General features: G+C 43.1%; 1 protein-coding gene across 1 annotated transcript in view; it reads left to right on the forward strand.

The window, feature by feature from the left end:
* oca2 (oculocutaneous albinism II) overlaps positions 1–16,049 on the forward strand; it is a 77,011-nt gene that overhangs the window by 21,898 nt on the left and 39,064 nt on the right. The window contains exons 2-9 of the mRNA XM_072439367.1: positions 6,312–6,407; positions 7,552–7,746; positions 7,946–8,003; positions 8,095–8,167; positions 8,647–8,804; positions 8,892–8,974; positions 9,725–9,878; positions 15,512–15,583. Coding sequence (XP_072295468.1) covers positions 6,312–6,407; positions 7,552–7,746; positions 7,946–8,003; positions 8,095–8,167; positions 8,647–8,804; positions 8,892–8,974; positions 9,725–9,878; positions 15,512–15,583 — 889 coding nt within the window. The remainder of the gene's footprint in view (positions 1–6,311; positions 6,408–7,551; positions 7,747–7,945; positions 8,004–8,094; positions 8,168–8,646; positions 8,805–8,891; positions 8,975–9,724; positions 9,879–15,511; positions 15,584–16,049) is intronic.

Consider the following 16,049-nt stretch of genomic DNA (forward strand, 5'->3'; position numbering starts at 1 on the left):
ACGTTTGTGTCAGAAGGACGTTTGTGTCAGGAGGACGTTTCTGTCAGGAGGACGTTTTTGTCAGAAGGACGTTGAAGGACGTTTGTGTCAGAAGGACGTTTGTGTCAGAAGGACGTTGAAGGACGTTTGTGTCAGAAGGACGTTGAAGGACGTTTGTGTCAGGAGGACGTTTCACAAAGACATGTTTTCAGTCTTTGTATTCAAAAGGAAAATGAGTTTTTAAAATCACATGTTTGTTCGAATGTGTTAATCACACATTAGTTTGTTTTAATTGACCATAAGTGTAAAGTCGTTAAATATCGATATATCCTGATACTAAATTTGGTGATACGGCATCAATATTATTCTGTATCGATATATGAGTCATTTTTGGTATAATTTCCCAAATTATTTTGTGACGCACTAAAAAAAAATTTCATTATTAAAAATGGTGTATTTTATTTTGAGTTTGTGCAGATCGTGGTTTAACAAAGAAGAACAAATAAAATAGTGATATATTGTAGAATATCATGAGCGATATATCGATGCATGTATCGCAAAATCGATACCATTATGGTGTCGTGAGCCGTGTGTGGAATGGTGGGGCCCCTGTGGTTCCCTGAGCTCGTTCGCCGGCAGCATTAGCTCACTTGGATTGTTCGTGCTCTGATCCAAAGGTTGGCAGTTCGAATCGTGCTCCTAACGTTAGCACAGTTGGCGGAGCGGTGAGTAGTTCTGTAAAGTACTTGACACTTTAAGGCGTGTCACATGCTGCATACCAGGGCTCAGACTCCGCCCCCTCAGCCTCATGCTCTGGAGTCACACAAACAGATGATGGAGCCACACGTGCTCATGCTTCACACACAAGCACTCAGAGCTAATCTCAAACCCGTGGTCAGGACCAGATCGGGATTAAAGCGGGATTTCTTTAGCTCTGTATTAGCACATGATGAAGAGTCAGCTCTGCTGCCTTCTTGTTTCTTTAGTTCATTTTGGTGCTTTTTAGTTCAACACATTTTGAAATGAGAGAAGAGGCTGATGATGTCGTCAGATGAAGCGGTTTCTTACATTAAAGGAGTAAAGTTACAATAATCAGACACATTCACTAATACTCTATAGTACTCTAATACTGTCTAGTACTCTAATACTCTATAGTACTCTAATACTGTCTAGTACTCTAATACTCTATAGTACTCTAATACTGTCTAGTACTCTAATACTCTATAGTACTCTAATACTGTCTAGTACTCTAATACTCTATAGTACTCTAATACACTCTAGTACTCTAATACTGTCTAGTACTCTAATACTCTATAGTACTCTAATACTGTCTAGTACTCTAATACTCTATAGTACTCTAATACTGTCTAGTACTCTAATACTCTATAGTACTCTAATACACTCTAGTACTCTAATACTCTATAGTACTCTAATACTGTCTAGTACTCTAATACTCTATAGTACTCTAATACACTCTAGTACTCTAATACACTCTAGTACTCTAATACTCTATAGTACTCTAATACACTCTAGTACTCTAATACTCTATAGTACTCTAATACTGTCTAGTACTCTAATACACTCTAGTACTCTAATACTGTCTAGTACTCTAATACTCTATAGTACTCTAATACACTCTAGTACTCTAATACACTCTAGTACTCTAATACTCTATAGTACTCTAATACACTCTAGTACTCTAATACTCTATAGTACTCTAATACTGTCTAGTACTCTAATACACTCTAGTACTCTAATACTGTCTAGTACTCTAATACTCTATAGTACTCTAATACACTCTAGTACTCTAATACACTCTAGTACTCTAATACTCTATAGTACTCTAATACACTCTAGTACTCTAATACTCTATAGTACTCTAATACTGTCTAGTACTCTAATACACTCTAGTACTCTAATACTGTCTAGTACTCTAATACTCTATAGTACTCTAATACACTCTAGTACTCTAATACACTCTAGTACTCTAATACTCTATAGTACTCTAATACACTCTAGTACTCTAATACTCTATAGTACTCTAATACTGTCTAGTACTCTAATACTCTATAGTACTCTAATACACTCTAGTACTCTAATACACTCTAGTACTCTAATACTCTATAGTACTCTAATACTGTCTAGTACTCTAATACTCTATAGTACTCTAATACACTCTAGTACTCTAATACTGTCTAGTACTCTAATACTCTATAGTACTCTAATACACTCTAGTACTCTAATACACTCTAGTACTCTAATACTCTATAGTACTCTAATACTGTCTAGTACTCTAATACTCTATAGTACTCTAATACTGTCTAGTACTCTAATACTCTATAGTACTCTAATACTGTCTAGTACTCTAATACTCTATAGTACTCTAATACTGTCTAGTACTCTAATACTCTATAGTACTCTAATACTGTCTAGTACTCTAATACTCTATAGTACTCTAATACACTCTAGTACTCTAATACTCTATAGTACTCTAATACACTCTAGTACTCTAATACTCTATAGTACTCTAATACACTCTAGTACTCTAATACACTCTAGTACTCTAATACTCTATAGTACTCTAATACTGTCTAGTACTCTAATACACTCTAGTACTCTAATACACTATAGTACTCTAATACACTCTAGTACTCTAATACTGTCTAGTACTCTAATACTCTATAGTACTCTAATACTGTCTAGTACTCTAATACTCTATAGTACTCTAATACACTCTAGTACTCTAATACACTATAGTACTCTAATACTCTATAGTACTCTAATACACTCTAGTACTTTAATACACTATAGTACTCTAATACTCTATAGTACTCTAATACACTCTAGTACTCTAATACTCTATAGTACTCTAATACTACTCTAATAATCTATAGTACTCTAATACACTCTAGTACTATAATACTCTATAGTACTCTAATACACTCTAGTACTCTAATACACTAGTACTCTAATACACTCTAGTACTCTAATACACTCTAGTACTCTAACCCAACTTCAGTACACTCTAGTACTCTAACCCAAAGCCCATGATGTAATCCTGGTTTTAGATCTGGAGTTGGGCCGCTTCTCACTGCTACGGTTTTATTATCCACAATTTTTGATACTGTGAACAAACAGTAAAATCAAAACTTTCATTCATACAGTAACATTCCTCTACAGTGAGGCTCTCATGAACTATTATAAAACTCTTACATTTAGACTCACTTCTTTGGTGTAGGCCTGTAGATTGAATTGACATTTTTTGCATAAAAAATGATTTGCTTTCTAATTTCAAATAGCTCCCAGTCTGGATTAAGACCATTAGAAGAAAGTTGTAACTGATGCTACTGTTTCATTAGAATGTGCTGCTGTTTAAAGCCTTAGAGCCGAACCTTAGAGCCGAACCTTAGAGCTGAGCTTGAGAGATGAATCTTAGAGCTGAGCCTGAGAGATGAACCTTAGAGCTGAGCCTGAGAGATGAACCTTAGAGCTGAACCGGAGAGATGAACCTTAGAGCTGAACCTGAGAGATGAACCTTAGAGCTGAACCGGAGAGATGAACCTTAGAGCTGAACCTGAGAGATGAACCTTAGAGCTGAACCTGAGAGCTGAACCTTAGAGCTGAGCCTGAGAGATGAACCTTAGAGCTGAACCTGAGAGATGAACCTTAGAGCTGAGCCTGAGAGATGAACCTTAGAGCTGAGCCTGAGAGATGAACCTTAGAGCTGAGCCTGAGAGATGAACCTTAGAGCTGAGCCTGAGAGATGAACCTTAGAGCTGAACCTGAGAGATGAACCTTAGAGCTGAGCCTGAGAGATGAACCTTAGAGCTGAGCCTGAGAGATGAACCTTAGAGCTGAACCTGAGAGATGAACCTTAGAGCTGAACCTGAGAGATGAACCTTAGAGCTGAGCCTGAGAGATGAACCTTAGAGCTGAACCTAAGAGATGAACCTTAGAGCTGAACCTGAGAGCTGAACCTTAGAGCTGAGCCTGAGAGATGAACCTTAGAGCTGAACCTGAGAGATGAACCTTAGAGCTGAACCTGAGAGATGAACCTTAGAGCTGAGCCTGAGAGATGAACCTTAGAGCTGAACCTGAGAGATGAACCTTAGAGCTGAACCTGAGAGATGAACCTTAGAGCTGAGCCTGAGAGATGAACCTTAGAGCTGAGCCTGAGAGATGAACCTTAGAGCTGAACCTGAGAGATGAACCTTAGAGCTGAACCTGAGAGATGAACCTTAGAGCTGAGCCTGAGAGATGAACCTTAGAGCTGAGCCTGAGAGATGAACCTTAGAGCTGAACCTAAGAGATGAACCTTAGAGCTGAACCTGAGAGCTGAACCTTAGAGCTGAGCCTGAGAGATGAACCTTAGAGCTGAACCTGAGAGATGAACCTTAGAGCTGAGCCTGAGAGATGAACCTTAGAGCTGAGCCTGAGAGATGAACCTTAGAGCTGAGCCTGAGAGATGAACCTTAGAGCTGAACCTAAGAGATGAACCTTAGAGCTGAACCTGAGAGATGAACCTTAGAGCTGAGCCTGAGAGATGAACCTTAGAGCTGAGCCTGAGAGATGAACCTTAGAGCTGAACCTAAGAGATGAACCTTAGAGCTGAACCTGAGAGCTGAACCTTAGAGCTGAGCCTGAGAGATGAACCTTAGAGCTGAACCTGAGAGATGAACCTTAGAGCTGAGCCTGAGAGATGAACCTTAGAGCTGAGCCTGAGAGATGAACCTTAGAGCTGAACCTAAGAGATGAACCTTAGAGCTGAACCTGAGAGATGAACCTTAGAGCTGAGCCTGAGAGATGAACCTTAGAGCTGAACCTGAGAGATGAACCTTAGAGCTGAACCTGAGAGATGAACCTTAGAGCTGAACCTGAGAGCTGAACCTTAGAGCTGAGCCTGAGAGATGAACCTTAGAGCTGAACCTGAGAGATGAACCTTAGAGCTGAACCTGAGAGATGAACCTTAGAGCTGAGCCTGAGAGATGAACCTTTGATTCTGTGGATCACTCTTTTCTCTTGGATCTTCACAATTAGAGCTCAAGCTGTTTCTGCTGATTGTTTTCAATCTGAATTTTCTAACCTTAATAAAAGTGTTCCTCAAGGCTCTGTCCTTGGACCACTGTTATTTACAATTTACATAAACTCAATTGGGCATAATCTAAAATACAGAAGCACAAATGATCCCAAATATTCAAGAAGATTTTCACTCCATCCAAACAAAACTGTGTTCATTCAAAATTATTAATGAATTAAAATAAAACGACATGCTGTTAATTTTCCAAAAGACACTCTATATGACCCAAAAATATATATTCTTATACTTGATGGTAATAAGATTGAACAAGTACTCCATTACATTCAAAAGCTGACAAATGATCCTAAAGACAGATTGTCATTCTTTATTAATAAAACATGTTTTCCTCTTAATTGTAGAAAACACTTCATCCAGGCCTTATTTTCTCAGTTCTAGATTATTGTGATATTATATATGTATTCTACAACTCAGCTCTAAGGTTCAGCTATCTCTCTCTCTCTCTCTCTCTCTCTCTCTCTCTCTCTCTCTCTCTCTCTCTCTCTCTCTCTCTCTCTCTATATATATATATATATATATATATATATCTTACACTCACATTGTGTCGACAGAGACGGAAAAAAGGCTTCAACAACTTTGCTCCTGTGGAACAAAACACAGAGACGTTATAAATTAAATCATTCTATTCTTTTAATGATAAAAAAACTGGTCAAGGACAATCTGCAGAGCCCAAGCACTTGTTTTATACAATTGTATCTCATATTGTATGTGTAAATGTGTTTTCATGCATTGGTTCATTTTATTGAATGTTTTATTTGTGTTTTAGTATCATAGAAAAGAGAACTGTTTTCATCTGGTTTTCCCTGTGTGAATACATCAAATGAAAAAATGAAAATTCCAATTGACAAAATATGAATTCACTAAAGTTACATACTACTAAAGGTAAATAATTTACAGAAGAGCAGATCTAAAATGACCACTGCAAACATGCTAAGCAAGCTAGCATGCTAACATGCCCCTCCTGCGGTGCTAATGCTACAGTGAACAAATGGACAGAGTGACGAGCTCAGCACTTTTGAGGCTCAGTGTGAAGAAGAGTTACAGAAGGTTAAAATCACCTCTATAAAGGCTGCTCCAGCTGCCACTGCGCCCCCTGCAGGTGATGACAGGCACAGCATGGACTTGATGGCCTCGCCCTCCCACACCTCTTATAAAACTGCCTATTTAAAAGTTTAGAGAGTGAGCATAATGTGAAGAGGACTTGCTCTAACTTTGGATGTTTTTGTGTTGTTTTCAGGCACAATTTCAGCATCGTTAACATCCACAGGGGAAAGAACAATTCAGCCAACATCACAGAGAGATCTCCTCTTTTGAGGTTCCCACAAGACGACAGGTGAGCTACTTATTCACATATACTTATTATATATTATTCACATTTACAATCATTACGATCATTACGATCATGGAAACGCACCACACGACCAAGTGAAGTTAGAACCTTTTCTTCTTCTTCCCCAGAGCAGTTTTCAGCTCAGAATGTTTGTTTGTCCATCACAGGGTCAAGAATTAGTCGCAATAGTAGTACAGTAGTAAAGTTTAAGCAGTACTGATAAACCTGGTGAAAACATTGTTCTGTTTTAGCAGTTAAAGCTGGAGATTAATTGAAAAATCTATCAATTGTTGTTTTAGAGTTTTGAAAAAAGACATGTTCATCCACTTTAATGAATAAAACTATTGTAAATAAAATGAGCAGAAATGTCTTTTGTAATCTTTCAAACAAGGCATAAAGTCACCACTAAAAACATGTCCAGCAGGCTCCTCCCTTCAGTGGCTCTTAACGAGCTTCATCAGCTGCTCAGGGGCCCCAGGGGGAAGGTTCATGTATATTATGCACTACGTCCGTACATTTAACTGTAGATTTTGTGTATATACTCAGACTAAGTCTCTTTTTATTGTATTAGTAAATTGAATTTGCTTTTAATCCATGCTTTATTTGATAAATCTTGTTTTTATCATTGATATATGTTGCCGAATCACCAAAGCAAGTTCCTATGTTTATGAAAATACCACTTTTCTGATTTCTGAAATAAACTAACAACTTTTGTGGTTCATTTTACAGTCACTTTGTGCAAATGAAAAGCGTAATTACAGGCACATTTGAGCACATTCCTAAATATTGAGATATTCATAGTAAATATCACCTGACTTTTAGAATCTAGTGCAGAGTACTATTACTACCAAGTCAACTTACAACTAAAGTATTCAGGGTCTGAAATAGCTTTCCTCCTGTTTCTCTGAATCACATTTTCTAAAAAGGATTATGTTTTTGATTTTACACGGGTCACAAATCCAAAGAGCATGACAATGATGTGATTAAATGAAATAGCTTGAACTCCTCCTAACATCATTGTCCCATTTGATGGACAGGTAAATCCCTTCAAATACCCGTGTTACAGTATATACAGCATCAGGCGTGCATATTTATGCATATTCATGCATAATTATGCTGAGATGCTGTGTGTGGACTGTGTTTGCAGCATCACGTACATGACGGTGCACGACCCCAGGTTTGACCCAGTGGATGAGCAGTGGGACCACAGTTCTCTGGATTTTGAGAGGAGGTTCAGACTGGGCAGTGAGGTCACCAGTCTGTCCCTGTCCAGAGCCAGCTCTTCAGACAAGAATGATTCTCTCGACCTGAATCTCAACTTCAAGCTCACACACAACATCAGGTGCAAGTTTAATGCAGATGTCATTTCTCACAGCGTTATATAGACCAGGGATTTGTTTATTTTGCATTCATTTTTGTTACAGCATTTTTAAAATTATACTTCAATACTAGATACCTGAACTAAAGCATAATATGTCTCCTTTTAATGATATGTTAATCAAGTTGAAGTTATCATTTTACTTTCACCTGTTTCTCTCCAGATGCTGCATGAAAGCCGCCAAAACAGCCTGTATTTTCACAATTGTAGTTTTCTGCAGTGTAAGTACATCTGTGCACATCGTGTTCCAGTACAAAAGAGTTTGATTGACAGGCTTGTTTGTTTGTGCCTTCATATTGATTGTGTTCACAGCTTTTCTTCAGCATGTATCCAGACCTCGACAATCCCTGGAGGATGTTGGCCGTGTCACCCACAGACAGCTTCTGTATCCTTGTCTACTGCAGGATTTACATTTATGTTGAAGGTTAAGCAGAGTATAGAGGATCCAACAATTAAACAAATCAGTATTGGCAAAACAATATTTCAAATGTTTCCCTCTCGATCTAAAATGCATTGTTTTGTTTCGGTAGCCTAAAAATCAACTTGAACTACTACTGTCTTTAACTACACATCACAACAGTGTTATCCAGGGCTGAAACGATTAATCGACCAATTGTTACAAAAATGATCATGGTATTCTGATATTTGTAATTGTTATCTCCACTATACAAACTCATAAAACTGTATTCATAGTTATTATCTGACTCGAAATCTGCATTTACCACATTTCAACCTTTATTTGGTTGATAAAGTATTTACGATGTTTCAATGTAAAATAGAAATAATCATTTGATAGTTGACTAATGGAAAAATGAATGGCTGATTCTCCTTCTCACATTCTGTTCCCTTGACAACGCTGCACAGCCATGAACTTGACAGATTTCCATGACAACGCTCTGCTGAAGCTGCAGGTGGCCGGGCCCTTCTCTCGGGGGATGGTGGATCTGATCAATCAGGACTACATCCTGGTCCAGGTGGAGCAGACGGACGAGCCGGGCCAGAGGAGGAGGAGAGCGCAGCAGGTGACGCCCTCTGACCTCTGACCTCTGACCTCTCTGCGGCTGCTGCTGTTGTGTGGAGTGTTCACCTGTTTGTTTGTCATTGAGCAGGTCATTCACAACTGGACCATTCCTCTGCACAGAGAGCGCAGTGACCAGACCGTGGTAACAAGGACATTCGGGATGCTCAGCAGGTGAAGACAATACAATACACTGCAATTCAGTGTTTATGTATGTCTTATTTTAAAACTAGAGAATAGATACAATGCCGGGATGTGCAGTAGATTGTCCAGTGTAAGTCACAGGACTCAAAGATCTCACAGAGACACTCAACTATGAATGAAGTCTATTCAACCTGAGAACTAAGTACAAAGCGCTCTGAGGAAGGAACGAGTGAGGAAGAGAATCCTTTTTCATAGAAACATTGTTAAAGCTTTCCAGTTTGTAGATTAAAGCTCTCCCTAGAGGCAGTAGAGGTCAGAGATCACACATAGAGGTCAGAGATCACATGTAGAGGTCAGAGATCACACATAGAGGTCAGAGATCACATGTAGAGGTCAGAGATCACGTGTACATGAAACTGTTTGCGTCAGATGCCAGCAGTACAATGAACTCTCCAATCAATTAGTAACATACAATAAATATTTGGGTTATTTTGAAATAAACTTCACAGTTCTGCAGTGGTGTTTTGGGTCCTGCATCTGACGCGCTCTTCATTTCATCTGATCCCTGTTTTAGTCCTTTATACATTTATATTTGAATGATCACAGTTTACTCTATACCATCACACTGTTTACCTGCACTGCATGATTGTGGAACAATTACTCATGTTCTGCCCAATAACTGTCACACATAAATAAAATAAAACCATACTAGCTACTTATTTACTTGTTATTAGATGATTCCTTCGTCTCAACTGTATATTGAGCTGTTTCCTCCATCAGTGCCCCCGTCAGCATCACGGTGCAGGCCTTCATGCAGGAGGAGGAGGTGGTGCCCCTGTCCATGACCCACCAGTCACTCTACGTCACCGTGGAGACGCAGGTGGCCATCGCCAGCATCATCCTCACCGGAGTCTACATCCTCATCATCTTTGAGGTGATATATACCAGGAGGATTTAAACATATTAAATATTGTTCTTAAGTCAAAAAGTCCACTAACATCATCTTTGAAATATAACAAATGACAATGACAAAGATTACCATGAAGTCTAAGTGTCTTAACAGTTCTCTCTCTGCTTCACTAGTTTTATATGTGAGACATTTACACCAACAATGTAAGTTGCCCACATAAAGATCTAGTCATGAATTATGTGTTAGATTATAACCAATTTATTTGCTCAAACCCAATAAAAATGTAACTTATTGCAAATTGGGGGTAAACTGAGCTTGAAATGTTGCACTTATTATTGTGTACATTTTGGCAAAAGTACCAAAAGTCAAGTTTAATTTGCTAAGTCATTGTTGTTAAGGTCATAAACACTATTAACTATCCAATAGTATTTTTTCTACTCTTCAAATTATTGACATATTCCTAACAGCGTCTTAAATATCTTTCCTTGTACTATAATTATTAAAATGATTGATAGTGGTGTTATTGGCCATTATCACTATCAATGTATAGAAAGATATGGAATGATTAATTTAGGTCTGTCGTGGTCATTTATATTCCACGTGCCGTAACCATGATTACACTCATTAATATGGTGAACCGCAGGCGACATCAGTGCGTCCACACTCACTTCTTCATCTGCAATATTCCAATTTTCATTAGTTTGAGTCAGGTTTAATTAGCCAGACTTATCTTTTGAATTTTTATGATGTGAACAAACTGACCCAGACAATACTATACAAAACACTGACAGTTTTAATGAAGAACACTGTCTATGATGTCGTCTGGATCACTGCTTTTAGGTTTGAACCGGCAACCCTCTGGTTGGTGGGATTTGCTCAATAGTGCTACTCCGTAAATCTGACAAAGCTGTTTCATTGTGTTTCTATCTCATTCTATCTATATCTATATTTCATATACTGACTGCTGTAATTGTGTAAAGGACTTTTCTGCAAGATTAATTCCATCAAACTTACATCACAATTAGAAAATTGCAAAGGTTGCAATTTTTGGAGCACCATCATTTCCTCCAGAATTATTCTGCATAAAACTGAAAACCATGTACCGTATTTTCCGGGGTATAAGTTGCACCAGCCAAAAAATGCATAATAGAGAAGAAAAAATCATATATAAGTTGCACCGGAGAATTGCAAGTGTGAAAATAACAAATAATATCACATAATATAAGTCGCTCTAGAGTATAAGATATAAGTATAAATATAAGTATTTATACTTATATCCGACACCTTAAGGTGGTGGAGGGGTTTGAGCGCCCGAATGATCCCAGGAGCCATGTTGTCGGGGGCTTCATGCCCCTGGTCGGGTCTCCCAAGGCAAACAGGTCCTAGGTGACGGGTCAGACAAAGAGCGGTTCAGAAGCCCATTATGATGACGACAAGAACAAGGCAGTTTACGTCGCCCGGATCCGCGTCACCGGGGCCCCATCCTGGAGCCAGGCCTGGGGTGGGTGCTCGATGGCGAGCGCCTGGTGGCCGGGTCTTACCCCACGGGGCCCGGCCGGGCACAGCCCGAAAGAGCGACGTGGGGCCGCCCTCCCGTGGGCCCACCACCCGCAGGAGGATCCATAAGGGGCCGGTGCAGAGAGATCTGGGCGGCAGTCGACGGCAGGGGCCTCGGCGACCAGATCTCCAGACACAGAGACTAACTCTGGGGACATGGAACGTCACCTCGCTGGGGGGAAAGAGCCTGAGCTTGTGCGGGAGGTTGAGCGATATCGACTAGATATAGTCGGCCTCACCTCCACGCACAGTTTGGGCTCTGGAACCATCTCCTCGAGAGGGGCTGGACGCTCCACTTCTCTGGTGTTGCCCGCGGGGAGAGGCGGCGGGCTGGTGTGGGCGGGGCTGGTGTGGGCTTGCTTATAGCCCCTCAGCTCAGCCGCCACGTGTTGGAGTTTACCCCAGTGAACGAGAGGGTCGCGTCCCTCCGCCTTCGGGTGGGGGACAGGTCTCTCACTGTTGTGGCGGCCTACGGGCCGAACAGCAGTACCCGGCCTTCTTGGAGTCCTTGGGAGGGGTACGGGACAGTGCACCGACCGGGGACTCCGTTGTTCTACTGGGGGACCTCAACGCCCACGTGGGCAATGACAGTGACACCTGGAGAGGGGTGATCGGGAAGAACGGCTTCCCCGATCTGAACCCGAGCGGTGTTCAGTTATTGGACTTCTGTGCTAGCGACGGATTGTCCATAACGAACATCATGTTCAAGCACAAGGGTGTCCATCAGTGCACATGGCACCAGGACACAGGCCGGAGGTCAAAGATCAACTTTGTTGTCGTGTCATCTGACCTCCGGCCGCGTGTCTTGGACACTCGGGTGAAGAGAGGGGCAGAGTTGTCAACCGATCACCACCTGGTGGTGAGTTGGATCCGCTGGCGGAGGAGGAAGCCGGACAGACTTGGCAGACCAAAGCGCATTGTGAGGGTCTGTTGGGAACGTCTAGTGGAGCCTTCTGTCAGTAGGGTATTCAACTCGCACCTCCGGGAGAGCTTCTCCCATGTCCCGGGGGAGGTTGGGGACATTGAGTCCGAGTGGACCATGTTCTCCGCCTCCATTGTTGATGCGGCTGCTCGGAGTTGTGGTCGCAAGGTCTCCGGTGCCTGTCGTGGCGGCAACCCCCGAACCCGGTGGTGGACACCGGAAGTAAGGGATGCCGTCAGACTGAAGAAGGAGGCCTATCAGGCCACTCTGGCTTGTAGGTCTCCGGAGGTCATCGACGGGTATCGGCAGGCCAAGCGAGCCGCGGCTCGTGCTGTCGCAGAGGCAAAAACCCGGGCCTGGGAGGAGTTCGGGGAGGCCATGGAGGAGGACTATCGGTCGGCACCAAAGAAATTCTGGCAAAACTCAGGAGGGGGATGCAGTGCCTCACCAACACCGTTTACGCTGCTGACCTCGACTGGGGATGTCGTCGGACGGTGGAAGGAATACTTTGAGGATCTCCTTAATCTCTCAGTCACGTCTTCCGAAGAGGAAGTAGAGACCGGGGACTCGGAGGCTGGCTCATCCATCACCCAAGCTGAAGTCACTGAGGTTGTTGGCAAACTCCTCGGTGGCTCCAGGGGTGGATGAGATCCGCCCTGAGTACCTAAAGTATCTGGATGTTGTAGGACTGTCTTGGTTGACACGTCTCTGCAACATCGCGTGGCGTTCAGGGACCGTGCCTCTGGACTGGCAGACCAGGGTGGTGGTCCCTCTGTTCAAGAAGGGGGACCGGAGGGTGTGTTCCAACTACAGAGGGATCACACTCCTCAGCCTCCCGGGTAAGGTCTATTCCAAGGTATTGGAGAGGAGAATCCGACCGATAGTCGAACCTCGGATTCAGGAGGAGCAGAGTGGTTTTCATCCCGGTCGTGGAACACTGGACCAGCTCTATACCCTCCATCGGGTGCTCGAGGGTTCATGGGAGTTTGCCCAACCAGTCCACATGTGCTTTGTGGATCTGGAGAAGGCTTTCGACCGTGTCCCTCGGGGTGTCCTTTGGGGGGTGCTCCAGGAGTACGGGGTCCGGGGCCCTTTGCTCAGGGCTGTCTGGTCCCTGTATGACCGGAGCAGGAGCTGTGTGCGCATTGCCGGCAGTAAGTCAGACCTGTTCCCAGTGCATGTTGGACTCCGCCAGGGCTGCCCTTTGTCACCGGTTCTGTTCATAGTTTTTATGGACAGAATTTCTAGGCGCAGTCAGGGGTCAGAGGGTGTGGTCAGGGGTCGGAGGGTGTCCGGTTTGGGGACCACAGGATCTCATCTCTGCTGTTTGCAGACGATGTTGTCCTGATGGCTCCATCAAACCCGGACCTGCAACATGCACTGGGACGGTTTGCAGCCGAGTGTGAAGCGGCTGGGATGAGAATCAGCTCCAAATCCGAGGCCATGGTTCTCGACCGGAAAAAGGTGGCTTGCCCTCTCCAGGTGGGTGGGGTGTCCTTGCCCCAAGTGGAGGAGTTCAAGTATCTCGGGGTCTTGTTCACGAGTGAGGGAAAGATGGAGCGTGAGATCGACAGGCGGATCGGTGTAGCGGCTGCAGTGATGCAGTCGCTGCATCGACTGTTGTGGTGAAGAAGGAGCTGAGTCCAAAGGCAAAGCTCTCGATTTACCGGTCGGTCTACGTTCTGACCTCACCTATGGTCATGAGCTTTGGGTAGTGACCGAAAGAACAAGATCGCGGATACAAGCGGTCGAAATGAGTTTCCTCCGCCGGGTGGCTGGACGCTCCCTTAGAGATAAGGTGAGGAGCTCGGCCACACGGGGGGAGCTCGGAGTAGAGCCGCTGCTCCTCCACGTGGAGAGGAGCCAGCTGAGGTGGCTCGGGCATCTGTTCCGGATGCCTCCTGGGCGCCTCCCTCGGGAGGTGTTTCAGGCATGTCCCACCGGGAAGAGGCCCCGGGGAAGACCCAGGACACGCTGGAGAGACTGTCTCTCGGCTGGCCTGGGAACGCCTCGGGATCCCCCCGGAGGAGTTAGAGGAAGTGTCTGGGGAGAAGGAAGTCTGGGAGTCCCTGCTCAGACTGATGCCCCCGCGACCCGGCCCCGGATAAAGCGGCAGAAGATGGATGGATGGATAAGTTAAAGGCGCAATGGAGGATTTTTCGGCGATTTGAGAACTCAGGCGGAAGTGCACATGCCACTCCCCCGTGCACATGCCACTCCCCCGTGCTCATGCCACTCCCCCGTGTGGACTGATACATCACACACGTGCGTTTGTTTATTAGTGCGACGGATCACATCACATCTCTCGTCTCCCGTAGATTCCCGTCTCTTCTGAGTCAACTCCAACTGTCTTTCTCCGTCTTCATTTTGTCCCGTACACTGAGGGAACTATATTATGATAGATCAATGCGCTTAGACACGCGGAAACATGGGGACGAGCCACACGCGGCAGCAGGTGAGCGATAGGTGCGTTTTATGATTGACACGTGGCAGGACTAATCGGCCACGAGGAAATAAGACTCAGATTTGGGCCAAAAAAATCGTCCATTCAACCTTTAACTAACGGCCAAAACTATGAAAAAACGATGCAATTTATAGTCCGGAAAATAAGGTAGTTTGGATCTGTATGTTGTGAAATCCATGTCAGTCTCTTCATAGGCCCATTTCTTTTTCTTAATTCTCCTGGCGTTATTACAACCTAACATAATTTGTCGTAAAAATCACAATTGGATATTTTTCCCAATCCAGGCAGACCTACTCTACTAAACTACTAAAAGTTTTAAAAAATAGCTAATAACTTTTACATAGGCAGTTAAAGTTATATATACTGTGTATATATATTTTTTTACAAATGAACAATGTTAGTCCTACATGTTTATCCCTTTAAAATGTTTATTCACAAACAACTGATAAATTAAAAAGACTGTAAACTGTTTTAAGAAAACAATTTACTTACTTCTTTATTACGTATGGCTTGTTTGCTGAAATCAGCCGTAAAGCCCTTTACAGTAAAGTCCTGAGCTAAGCACTTGTGTCAGGTCAATATATTCTGTTCTCTTGACTGACTTCACCTGCCCCACCGTCTCTGCTCCTAATACACGCCATTAATAATATAAGATATTTATCGTCAGCATTTCAGTTTGAAGCGCATGATCACATTGTGACATTTTGTTTCCAGATTGTCCACCGGACCCTGGCGGCCCTGTTGGGGTCCCTGGCGGCGTTAGCGGCTCTGGCTGTAATCGGTGATGTAAGTATGAGCTTTAGATTAGATCATGTCCAGTCTTTATTGTCCCTCAGGCTTCCGAGTGAATTTGTTAAAGACCATTTCAACTTGGATACCATTAACACCTCCATCACAAACAGTTTGATGTGAGACAGAACTGATATTAAGATTCTGAGAACTTTCAATTCTCAGAGAAGTGCAGCTTTTAAAATGACTCTTTATTGACCAGCGGTTTGTAGCTTTCCGCTTCATCTATGTTTTAATGTCCAGCAGCAGTGAGGTTCTGGTTAGGTTCTGGTGAGGTTCTGGTGAGGTTTGAGGTTCTGGTTAGGTTCTGGTGAGGTTCTGGTGAGGTTTGAGGTTCTGGTGAGGTTCTGGTTAGGTTTGAGGTTCTGGTGAGGTTCTGGTGAGGTTCTGGTGAGGTTTGAGGTTCTGGTGAGGTTCTGGTGAGGTTCTGGTGAGGTTCTGGTGCGTTCAATGGAAGATGTTT

This window comes from Eucyclogobius newberryi, unplaced genomic scaffold (assembly GCF_026437365.1).
Source record: "Eucyclogobius newberryi isolate DKJ021-1_F unplaced genomic scaffold, fEucNew1.0.hap1 SCAF_9, whole genome shotgun sequence".
In the NCBI taxonomy this organism is placed as follows: Eukaryota; Metazoa; Chordata; class Actinopteri; order Gobiiformes; family Gobiidae; genus Eucyclogobius; species Eucyclogobius newberryi.